The following is a 13013-nucleotide window of genomic DNA, read 5'->3' as shown; positions in this document are numbered from 1 at the left end:
GGTCCCAGGTTTGTTGGTGGATGGTTGGTAATGCGCCTGGATTCAGGACCAGTCTATTCACTAGCCCTCTGTTGTACTGTCCAAAGTTGGAAAAGCAGTCGGCCGTGACGTGACGTGACAAGCACACACATGCACAGTTTTACTGAGTGTAGCTGGAACATTTCCTTGATAAATGAACTCTAGCCACTTAGTCTTGTCGTCCTCTGAGATGGGAAGCTTGTGCATGGAACTATGTCGCTGTTTACAGCAAAAAAACAGAGCAGTGATGGCTCTTCAACTTTGGCTTTCTCCTCCCTGCTGCTGGAAAGATTTCTCCTCAGATGCGGGGAGAGGAGTGGTTGGGGAGGGGGTTCTGGCGTATCTGCTCTGGTGGACCAATCAGGTCAGACTTGCTCCTGATTGGTCAAAAAAGGGAATCGCTGACGTCGGTAAATCCCTAAAATCCAAACAGCTGGTTTTAGGTCAGGATTTTACATTCACAAGCTCTACTAAGTACAGGTTTTGTCATTAAATATCACATTTTGTGGGCTGGGAGGAAAGCCAAAGACCCACAGATTTAATTAAAAGACTTGATAGAGTGATTTTTGCATTATATGGGACCTTGTGTTGGATTTGTTAAGTCAAGTTTCTGGTCATGTATTGTCCTATGTTTTGTCCCAGTTTTGGGTCCAATTTTTGTCCTGTATTTTCTTGCCCTCTGGATTTGAATAGTCCATTATTTGGTCCTGTATTGTTGTGTTTTCTGGATTTACTTTGGCCCGGGATCTGGTCCTGTGTTGTCCTGTTTTTTTTCCTTCCCAGCATTTGTCCGATATTTGGCCAATATTCTGGATTTGTTTGGTTGGAGAATGGGTCGAGTATTTGGCCCTGTTTCATCCTGTGTACTGGATTTGTGTTGTCTAGTATTTCACCCAGCTTTTGGACCTGCATTGTTCTGTTATCTGACCCTGTTTGGTCTGGTATTGGGTCCAGTTTTTGCTACTGTATCACCCTGTGTTCTGGATTTGTTTCAAGTTTGTTTTTGCTTTGTTCTGGTCCAGTGACCTGTCAAATTTGGACTGTTTCCTTCTGAATTGTGATGCTGTACTGTTTGTTTTTAAAGTTGGTTTGATCCAGTATCCAGCGCCATACTCCGCTTTTTTTTGCTTTGTTTGGTCGTATATTTGGTCTGTATTTCCTGATGTTTTAATCCACTTTGGTCCAAAGTTGAATGGTCAAGATGTACCGCCATTGGATGGTCCCTAAGGCTGATCCCCTGAGTTTGGATAAGAACAAAGTGAGTCTGTGAATCTCCTCCGTACCTCTTCATGTTTGAAAGCCTGGTTTAAATCTCCTCTAAAGCCTGGTTTAAATGTGACTCATCACTAAGACTTCAGACGGATGTTTTAACTCCCAAAGCAGCTCTGTGAACACCAGTTCTCGAACAGGAAGTGCCTGCTGAGTAGTTCCGTATTTCCGTCCTCCTCCAGTAAAAGCTCGCCTGCAGAGACGCCCTGTCAGCGCCGTGAGACTCTTCCTGTAAACCGTTGGGATGCATTAAGCCTCTTATCACGGCCGGCCGCAGAGCTGCAGCACGTTCTGCAGGCAGCAGCAGAAAGCAGTCAAAGAGGGAGAGTTGTAAGCTCGGGATGGAGCGCTGATGGAAAACGACGGCGATTATGTCGGACTTGTCGTTGCTGAGGTGAGGTTTGTGTTGTTAATCAGGTGTGAACACGCTGGTGGCATTTTCAACCTTGTTGAGACAGCAGCGAAGCTTCAGGAGTGAAACTCCGTCAAACAAAACTCCAACAGGACGAGGAAGTTAAGCCTAACGTCTGTAGTTTTCTGGGTCTCTCAGGGTCAGAGCAGCTGAGAGAGTTTGCATTATTCATGTTTCCATCGGATCGGCTTTAGATCCCAGCAGAGTCACCGAGGTTCAGACTGAAGGACTTTTCAGTGCTCTTTATTATTCACTTTGACATTTCCTTCCTTGGTGCCTGTCGTCTACAGTCCTCTTCACTCCCTGGTCCTGTCTGAGAGGTTGGGTCCATTATCAGTTAGTTTTCATGCTGGTTTCGTCCTGGTTGTTTGAACCTCGGTCAGGTGAAATATCTTCTGTTTAACCATTCAGTTTTTTACTGTATTAACTTATTTTAGCCTTGGTTTGGTCTGGTATTGGGCTCGCTAGTCTCTTGTACTTGGGTGTGATATTTGGCCCTGTCACCCAGATTTATCTGCTCCAGGTTTGATCAAACATTTGGTCCTGTGTCAGGTGGTGTTTCAGCCTGGATACTTGTCCATGCATTGGCTTGTTTTTAAGTCTGTCATCGTACAGTAATTGGCTCTGAAGTTGTTTGTTGAAGCTCAGAAACGAAGCTTTGTGGTTCAGAAAGACCTGCTCCAAGTTAGAGTTCTTCTGTTCCTGACCTGACTTGATCCAGTGGTCTTCCTTGCATCCTTCAATGTTTAGGCTCATATTTAGTCCATTTTTCCTTTTTTTTAAGCTTTTATTTTGTCTAATCTGACCCTGGTGGTGTGACTCTAGATTAGCCAATCGTATCATCCAGGTTTCTGATTATTATTCTCCATTTGGCTCAGATATTGATCCGTTTCACCTTTGTTTGGTCTAATTGTTAGTCCTGAACTCACTAGCAGTTGAGCCGTGGTTTCAGACAGTATTTAGACTTCAAAATTCTCCTGTTGGTTTTAGGGCTGCAACTAACGGTTATTTTCATAATCGACTGGTCGGGCGAGTATTTAAATTATTAATCGATGAATCGGATGACACATTTTTGCCCTTTCCTTTACAATTTAGCTTAAAATTGTTTTAGGTATTTTCTCAACAGCAATACAGACAATAAAAATCATTTTTCCTTCAGTTACATTTTATTACAGCTTTCTCTTTCTTGGAAGTAGAGCTGAATCTGCAAATATAATTGGCCACTGACTCATTTTCAGTGCATGCGCACCTCTTTCAGTAGCCTACGGCAAGAGAGCGGGCTCATCTCCTCCGAACTCACATACTGTAAGCTACAATTTCATGTGCCAAAACACCCGCGATTAGTTGCCGATGAATAATGGTTTTTATCCAATTAGTTGCCATCTCATTTAATAATCAATTTTAATCGAATTAATCGATTAGTTGTTGCAGCCCTAGTTGGTTTACAAAGCTCTGAATGGTTTAGGGCCAAAACACATCAATGATTTCCCAATCCGGTGTGGACCATCTAGACCAGGGATCTCGAGTCCGTACCATGGAAGGCCAAGAGGCTGCAGGTTTTCTTTCCAAATAAAAACTCCACCAGCTGTTTTAACTGATTACCTCACCTTCATGCAGAGAGCAGGGACGAATCAGTGAAATCAGCTGGTGGAGCTTTTGGTGGTAAAGAAAACCTGCAGTCTCTTGGCCCTCTATGGCATGAGTTTGAGATCCCTGATCAAGACCGCTCAGGTCATCTGGATCAGGTCTGCTTTCAGTCCTCAGAGTCAGAACCAAACATGGAGCATTCAGCTTCTATGCTCTAAATATCTAGACCAAACTGCCAGAAAATATCAGGTCTGCTGAAATACTCTGCTCATTAAATCCAGGTTGAAGACTCACTTTTTTTCAGCTGCCTGTCATTTGAAAATTTTAACAAATCTTAAAAAAAAAAAAAAATTAACCGCACTACTTTTTTTATTTTTAAAATTATTATTTTTTTTGTTTGTATTTTATTATTATTTTTTAATTATTTATTTAATTTTTCTATTTTATTTTCTTGTACCTTAATATTTTTTATCTACTTTTTAATTGAATTTTGATTGTTTTCTTTTAATATTTTTTCTCTGTAAAGCACTTTGAATTGCCTTGCTGAAATGTGCGATTTAATAAACTTGTCTTGCCTATTTGATGAAACCTTGGTGTGAAGTTGACTTTGTTTGGCTTATTTTTTTAGCTTTGTGATCAAGTGTTAAGTTCTGACTTTGCTTTTTCTCATTGTTCACCTTTTATTTATTCCACCTTTATTCCTTTTTTTTTTTATCAAGCTCTGGGGAGATGTCGTGATGGGCTTCAGCTTTCACTAAACCATTTGTTTGCTCTGTCTTCTCTAGTGTTCACCCTGTTACGACCCAGCGTTATCCGTCCAAATATTTGGCTCTAGATTCCTAATTCCTCTGTGCTGGTTTGGTCCAACATTTTGTCCTGGATTACCAGATAATTCAGCTTTAGGTGGTCACAACATCCTGTCTTCCCTTCTCTGTTTTGGCTGAGTGCTGATTCTTTTTGCTGGTTTTTATGTGGTGTGTGTGCTTTTGTGTATTGGGTGTTTTTCTTTGGTGGCTCAGCTCACATTTGGCCTTGTTCCCTTTATTCTTCAGCTTTTGTTTGATCTTGTGTTTTCTGATGGCTTTGGTTCAACTGAACATTTGACCTCATATATATATATTTGTTTTTGTCTTGCTTTGGCCGAGTATTTTGTCAAGAACAGCTTTTAAACTTTACAAAGTGTGACCCTTTTTTCCCTTTCCTCATACTTCAGACAACATCCAGCTTCTGATCTTCGCTTTTCAGTTTTTGGCTCATGACCTTGCTCTGTTTTATCTTGTGTTTAAGCTTTTTTTGGTTCAGTGTTGGTTTCCGTCTCGGCTAAACCTTTTAGGCTAAATTGGTGAAAACAGTTTCTTCTCCCTGGGTTTAGCTCAGGTTTGGTCTAATTTTACTCTGTTCAGTGGAGGATGATGCTCACGCTTGAAACTCGTGTTTAGAAAATAAGCCGCCTGAGTCGTCGCTTCACTGTGACGGTGACAGCTGACTCAGCCAATCAGGACTCAGCTCGGTCTGTCAGGCTGTATGTGTTGAGTTTTTTGTCCAGTCAGGTGAGCTCTTCTTCTTCTTTGGTGCTTTAATCTTTCAGAAAGAACACGCTGACACAGTCTGTGTGAGCTGACAGACACAGCCTGCTGTTACACATGTGCACACACACTCACACACACACGGTTCACTGTCATATTAAGCTGAGTTTCATAATCCCGCTGCCTGTGAGATTAAAATACTCTTCGCCTCTTCCTTTTCCTTCCTTTCTTCCTTCCTTTCTTTCATTTTTCCTTCTCTGCTGTGACAGTGAGCAGGTTGTAACAGTGTGTGTGTGTGTGTGTGTCCTCAGGTAAAGCCTACCCCCCTGAGTTTTACTACGACACGTACAGCGCTCTTTGGCAGAACCGACCCCGAGTCTACGGATTCAAGCTGCAGTGGACTCAGATGGAGCCCAACGCTGTGGACCGGATCCTGGCCTACAGACTCGGGATCAGACAGGTCAGTGAGCATCAAATCTTCAACACAAACACCACAGGGTCACATAAACCTGTCTCCTCTGCAGTGATACACATCCTGTTTTTAAATCGACAAAGATTTCTCACAGATTCGTCTTTGATTAGAAGTTAAAAGCAAAGAGTTTTCAGCTCGATCTAAAGAAAAGCTGCTTTTACGACTCTGATAAATCTCATTTTTGGTGTTTATGTTTGTTTGAAACAGTTTGTTGTCTGGAGTCATCAATGTGACAAAACTGGAGAGTGAAATCTTTGTTTTGTTTTGACGTCGTCGGTTTCGGACCATAAAAGCTGAAGAGGCTGTAAAACTGATCCAAAGAGTTTATGACCCAGTAAAAATATTCAGATTAAACCTCCAGACCACTGTGTGTGTGTGTGTGTGTGTGTGTAGTTGTGTGTGTGTGAAATGAAATATGATCACATCTGATTGGCAGAGACGCTCTCTGGCTCTGGAGGAGCTCTGAGTTATGACTGTGTGTTAACTTGTTTTGCAGTTTAATCTTTTCTTGGTTTAATTTATTACGGTTCGATTGTAGCGTTCATGTTATCAGGACACTCGTGCTTTATGTCGAGCGCACTGATGAAATACATCACCTTCACTGAGCACAGGGCGAGTTCAGACCTCCAAACCAGGTTCAGTGCTGTCCTTAAATGCTCTTTCACGGATCACAAACCCAGCCCACTTTTCTCTCCGACATGTTTATTGATTGTTTAATTCTATTTAATCTTCCTGCTTGTGTTTATTCACACTTGTGTCTGACTAAAGAGAGGTTTTTCAGTTTGTTTCATCATCTGTAGTCGGCCTGAGTATTGGTAAGAATCTCACAATACTTGCGTCATAATACGATAATGTCACGATATCACATGTGATATATTGCGATATATACACAGTTAATTATTTGATCAAAAGCAACTTTTCTATTTTATTGTGTTTGAAATGATTAAAATCAGATGCAGTGTTTCATACTTACACTTAGCTTGAAAACATAACGACATTAAGCTAACGTTGCAAAAAACATATTAGGTGAAAGACGTGGTCAGTTGGTGAAACTGATAAATGTCACTTGGTGTAATCAGTGTTACTCATAAAAAATCTAATATTGCACAAAACATAACTATGATTATTATATTATCAAACCCACATCATCAATTTTAAGAATAAAATATTTTGAACAAACTTTGAGATTATATTTATGATACAGTTTATGGGCAACATACAGCGGAGTAGCTCTTTGGCGCCATCTGCCACAGACGTATTATTCTTCAAACTCACTTAAAGAATGAATAAAGGGGTGAGAGCTAACAAGCCACACTTCTGCACACTCCTTTTTGAATATTTAATTAACTTCTTTGTTCTTTTCCTTGGGATTTGGCTTCTTTAATTTTTATTTATACATTATGCTGTGTAAACACAAAGCTGGAACTGGGAAACACTACTCTATTGCATGTTCAAAATAAATTGTGAAAAAAAAAAAAAAAAAAATTTTAATAAAAGTATCGAAATTAAGAGTGGAAAAATTAATATTTTCTAAGTATTGCAATATATTGTCGTATCAATATTTTTTCACACCTCTACTGATGACATTGTATCTAAAACATTGAAGGTGTGAATTTTAAATTTCCTCCTGTTCTAAATTATGTACCCTTAGATTTTCTAGGGTACAAATAAAACTAAAATATATCTAGAGACATCTCACCAAACTTTATGTGGACTGTGCAAATGACAACACAAGACTAGATTAAAGTTATGTAATGATGAAGAAAAAAACAAAAATTGATGCTCAGAAATTATTCAAAATGAAGAAAGAAAAATGTTTTGGCTAAAAATGTTTGCACATCAAAACATTCTGAATATGATGAACAGTCCAAAGAAAATCCAGATTCTGATTCTGCCTTAAAATGATCCTGACATACTTTCCCCATGTTTCCCCCTAATGGCAAGACAGTCCAGCTGCAGACCTCCACTCTCAGCCGACTCTCTTGGAGGCTCCACTCCTCCACAATCAGAAGGAAGTGACATCAGGATATGGTGTAAAAATTTCACAATCAAAGTTACAGTTAAAGGAAGACACATCCAGTTTTTCTGGGTTTTAAATGACTTGGTTAACCTGATTCCTCGATAGTGTTTCATTAAGAAAAGAAAATGTATATAACGCAAGTCTTCAATAACACAACATGAATTGGTGGGCACCCCCATTTGACGTAATGATCTCAATTTCATTTCCTCATTTGTTTCATACCCCAGCTATCTTATCTTAGCAGATGGTAACAGTTTCTCCAGGAAAACTCTGATATATCCTAATATGATATATATATAAATCCTAATATATCAAAAGCATTATGGAAAAAAATAGCGCTAGTTTGATGCTTAAGTATATGGTAAATTGCATTTATATGCTAGTGGTTAGCATATATTGATATAACTGCAGTTTTAAACCAGAATTTCAGCTTTCATCACAAAAAATAACACAGTTAGTCTCAGTACTCAAAACTCTAGATGTGCTAACAGGCAGATTTTTTCCAACAGGAAAATAAAATAAAACACACATGCAGGTTATGGCTCAAATTATTGCTATTACTGCTTCAAGACACTAGATGGCCTGCTTCAATCATATAACAAAACAATATTTTTTTTTGTTTAACTTCACATCTTTATGTCACTTCCTTCTGACAGTGGAGGGGGTCTCATTGCACAGCCCTTTAGAGGGTTGGCTGAGAGTGGAGGTCTGCAGCTGGACCCCTCTGCCTAATAAAGAACATGCTCCATGGTCAGAAGTAGAGTTTGCTGATGTTGACGCAGCACGTAACACTGCAGAAAACTGACCACTGATCATCTGGTTTCAAGAGACACTTGAGGGACAGGTGAGGTTTGATTTCATCAGTCTGTAAAGATGGCACAAGGATGTTTGAGCACACTGAGTGACTGATTTTGACAGAAATCATTTAAAGAGATAGTTAACAAAGAGAATATTTAATATTTCACTAGGAGCCTCTGGGCCTTGGTCATTTTCAGAAAATGAAGTGTCACCCTCTGAAAAGTTTGGACACCCCTCTCAGAGCTGCTTTTATTTGAGTCTATGATTGAATTGAGCTGAATTTCTTTCATGGATCAGATTCCCTCCTGTGCAACGACAGGTCAGGGTTTCATCAGAAAAGCTTCAGAGAGTCACTGATTTAAAACAAACAGTCCAGGACGTGATGCTGAGATCTTACTTGATGCTCCTGCAGCATCAGTCCGACTTGAGAGAATAAAGAGGAAGAGGAGGGCTTGTTGCTATGGCAACCCACCTGTCTCTCCATTCATACAGACGAGTGTGCTGCAGAGAGAGTCAGAGTTAGAGGGAGGAAGAGAAAGGAGGAAGTGCTGATGTGACAGAAAATGATGATATGAAGAAAGAAGAAGAGGAGGAAGAAGAGGGAGTGTGTATCAGAGGATAAAATACGAGAATGTGGTTGATGAATAAAACAGCTCCCTCAGGTCTCAGTCTGCTCTGCTGAGTAAAGAAAACAGGAGGAAGAGGAAGAGGAAGAAAAAGAGTGTGTGTTATCACCAGGAGGTGTGTAATGTTTTACAAACCCTCGAAGTTTGCAGTCAGCCTGACCTCCCTGAGCTCTAAAAAGAACGACGAGTTCCTCTGCAGCCGTGGTTTTACATTTAAATTACTGAAACTCTTTGAAAGGCGGTGAAATGCTGATTATTATTTATCTGCTTCATCAAGAGGAGAGAGCAGGAGTTTGTGGTATCCTTCTGTCAGTCAAGGGAAAAATCTGCTTCATTACAGCTCAGAGCGACCAATTAAAGTTCAGCTGTGGGAAACATCAGTTTTTATTATATTTGAGTATTAAAGCAAGCCTCAATAAAAACCTGTGGATACCAAAAAAAATCTTTAAAATCAGAGTTTGTCCAGCTCTCGCTTTGCACACAGGATTCAGGAACTCCATCAAATTATTTCTGGCTGATATAAATTTAACAGATACACATTTTTGCAGCTCCATTACTATTTATTTCCTCTCTTAATATTTATTTTTTTCCAATATTTTTAAAAACCTGAGTCAGTAAACCAGCAGCAAACATGCTCCTCCGTGTCGGCGCTGTCCATGGTGCTGAACTGCTCTGGAGTTATACACAAACAGCTCTCAGGAAAACGTGTAACACAGGATTTAAAAACCTCCAAATATAATAATCCTGAAAATCCGTGGTGATGAAATCTAGACTGGGTGAGCAGGACAGACCCTGACCCGAGGAGGGATAGTTAATGCAGTATTCAGTAACTGAGCAGATTTAGTCTAACGTCATATTTTTGTCTTTCAGATGAGTCAGTCGCGCTGGTGGGAGCAAGAGATCCCCATGGAGGGAAACATCCAGAAGGGGGAGCTGTTGACCTACAACCTTACAGAACTTATTAAACCTGAGTCCTACCTGGTCCGCCTCACCCCTATCACCCGCTACGGAGAAGGGGACGCCACCGAACGCATCATCACTTACAGCGGTATGATGCCACTTACATCCAAATCTTTAAAAACCTGCTTCAGTCAGAGACACAAATACGATATAGCGCACCAGGAACCTTTGGCTCCTGGAACTTTTAGTTGGGTCAATCATATGTGAATGCACGATACAACTTGACCCGTAGAGGGCAGAAATTAAGAATGCAATTCAGCAAAGATGACACCATAGACAGACCATGCTACAGTTAGCATGTTGGCTTGGATGAGATTCAGACTGAGCTGGTTTCATGGTGATTTATTGTAAATGGATTCAACACATGGAAGGTTTTAAAAGCCATGGCAGAGATCGACTAGTGTTCCTGTTTGAAGTGTGACCCTGTTAACTGGAGACTTTCAGATGTTTACGACCCCCACAGACGTCTGTAAATGACTATTAAATAATTCTCTGATGAGGCAATTTGAATCAAAAACTAAACTAAGATGCATTCTAGGGACTTCGATATCCCCCTGCTGATGGTCTCCAGTTTACAGGGTCACTCTTTAAACTGGAACATCAGGAGCTGACACTGACACATTCACACCATAGACTGAAAAAAAAAAAAAAAAATGTCCGCTTGCTCGACTCAAAGTGAGGTCACCACATAAACTGCTCCCCCTGGTGGCTGGCTGCAGTACAGGTCAAAAAATCAGGCTCTCCAGTCATTCCAGATGGGCTGTGGTCAAACTTTAAAAAATGTATACATCTCTTAGAAATGTTTCTCACGTATGATTATTGCGTTGTTTTGAAGATATCATTTGGCTGCTTTGTATTCAAGTCCTCTTTTTTCTGAAAAGTTTCGTTTCCATTAGTTATAAGAGGTTAAAAATAAGGTTTTATGTCACGTTTAACGATGATTGACAACTGCTGTTCTCATGTATTTTTTTCCGGATTGTGAAATATGTCCGGAGATAGAGTCAAGAAGTGATTAAATTGTTATTTTTGTCCATTTTTAGGGGAGAGATTAACTACCCAGGAACTAAATTTAAACCCTTGTTCCTGCTGTTGAAACACAGAGAGTTCCTGAAAAAGTCCTGGGAAATACCTGCTGTTAAAGCACATTCAGTTTAGATACTTAAGAAGTGTTTTGATTTTGCTTGTTGAGTTCCTGTGTGACTTTGGAGATTAATTGTTTAGTGTAGATCCAATTAAAAAAAATAGAGAAACAGAATGGAGCAGCAGAAAACTCTGCCTGATGGAGGCAAAACAAGGTATGATAATCTCAGCCTCTGTAAAATCTCAGTTAAATGGTTTTAGTAGTGTTGAAAATAAATGCAAAGCATCAAAAAGATTTGTAAACATGAGTAAAACTGAATATTCTTTAAGTCTATTCTTCATAAAGAAAAAAAATGTTTATATCTATTGTAAAATTCATGCCTGAGTCTGGATGTTTTACTATTTTATCTGCTGATACATACTTTTCAGCATTCTGTGGTTTCTGTTTTCAACGCTGCTGCTTTTTTATTTACATGACAAAATAATAAATAATAAAACAGAGAAACAGGAGAACAAACGAAGTAAAAACTGTCGAGATGTCGCGTAGAAATCCTGACGGGAATCTAAAAAAATCTCTGAGAAACGTCAAAGTCGCAGAGTACAAAAAGCACCACAGAAGAAGAGAAATGAAAACGACAAACAGCGAGAAGAAGAGACGGTCTGAGCGTGAACCCGTCTGCGCTGTCATGTTGAGTTTGACAGACTGTCAGTGAACGCCTCGCCCCCCCTGATCGGCACATTAACTCCCCGCAGCAAACGCAGCCAGGGTTCAAACAGGAAGTTCAGACAGCTCATCAGCTGATGCTGGGGAAGGTAAACACCTCCACCTGACGGCACTCAGCGGGGTCACATGACCCTGTGCAGGTTACCGCCTGACATCTGTCACACGTCAGCTCAGCTGTTTGTTCTGATCGGCGGTGAGGTAAACACCAAGAGAAGAAAGAGAGCACATGCTGCCTTCAGGTGTCTGTGGGAATTTAAAAGATCAGTCTGGTGTTTTGAAACCTGGAGCCTATTTTTAAACACTTTTGAATCTAAATGGCCCACAGGTGCAGAATGTTCTAGAAGTATTCACGTTGTTCTTCTGAGAGTCTGACAACTTTACAGAAAAGAGGAAGCTTTCTGTCAGAGAGGAGGAAGAATCTTCCCCAGAAACACACCTTACATCACTCGACACACACATTAACACTTCGCTCACACACACATGAGCTTTAACACAATGAACTGAGGAGTTTTCGTTCTGCTTTTGCCTCGATTAGTTTAATTTGTGACAAAAAATTAACATTTCAACACCGAAGCATCTGAAAATTCAAACAATTCATCTGAACTAACGGCGTGATACAGAAACATTCATCAAGTTCACAGCTTCAGAAAATGTTAATGTGCTGATGACATGACCTTTAATACGGTGTGAAAACCACAGCATACAGTGTTAACACACACACCCCCACACACTCTCACGTACACACACGCAAACATCTTCAGTAAAGAAGATAAAGTAAATTAAAGTCTGACTGTGATGGATTTTCTCTCTGCAGGTTTACAAAACTCTTTCTGAAAATTATCACTGAGTGTGTGTGTGTGTGTGTGTGTGTGTGTGTGTGTGTGTGTGTGTGTGTGTGCGTGTGTGTGTGTGTCCTGCAGGCTTAGCCTCTCTCCACAGCAGACGAGGTGTGGTGGGTGATGTCACGGTGTGTTAGCGGTGCTAGTTTGAGTTAGCGCCACATATCTCGGACAGTGTGAGCTACACAAACACAAGAAGCAAACACACACACACACACACACACTGGAGCACACACGCACACACAAACATCCCCAGTTTGCATTTCAGCTCTGCAGCCAGAACACAAAATATGAGATATTTATAGCCGTGTTAAAATTCAGAGGTAACAGAAAAAGTAAGAGGAGTCTGAGGAAATGTTTGCAGGTACGAAAGAAATATCCCAAACCACACAGAAGTCTCCGGAAACTCTCAGAGATCCTGGCAGCTGAATAATCCAAGATTAAAAAATAAATTACAGGGGAATCTCAAGAGAGAAAGGAGGAAACAAGGATACTAGAGAGGAAAAAAGAAGAAAATTTGGATACTAGAAAGGAGAAAAGGAGGAAACAAGGATACTTAAGAGAAAAGGGAAGAAGGAAACATAGGTATTAGAGGCAAGAAAAGCATGAAACAATGATATTAGAGAGGAGATAAAGGAGGAAACAAGGATACTAGAGAGAACTGGAAAGAAGGAAACATGGG

General features: G+C 40.3%; 1 protein-coding gene across 1 annotated transcript in view; it reads left to right on the top strand.

Annotated features, from left to right (window-relative positions):
* mdga2a (MAM domain containing glycosylphosphatidylinositol anchor 2a) overlaps window positions 1-13013 on the top strand; it is a 118224-nt gene that overhangs the window by 93889 nt on the left and 11322 nt on the right. Inside the window, exons 10-11 of the mRNA XM_074691791.1 lie at window positions 5124-5272; window positions 9599-9776. Coding sequence (XP_074547892.1) covers window positions 5124-5272; window positions 9599-9776 — 327 coding nt within the window. The remainder of the gene's footprint in view (window positions 1-5123; window positions 5273-9598; window positions 9777-13013) is intronic.

The sequence above is a fragment of the Halichoeres trimaculatus genome, unplaced genomic scaffold, assembly GCF_033239565.1.
Source record: "Halichoeres trimaculatus isolate MK-OKI-2021-1 unplaced genomic scaffold, fHalTri1.1 fHalTri1_scaffold_17, whole genome shotgun sequence".
NCBI lineage: Eukaryota > Metazoa > Chordata > Actinopteri > Labriformes > Labridae > Halichoeres > Halichoeres trimaculatus.
This window is presented reverse-complemented; position numbering and strand designations above follow the sequence as displayed.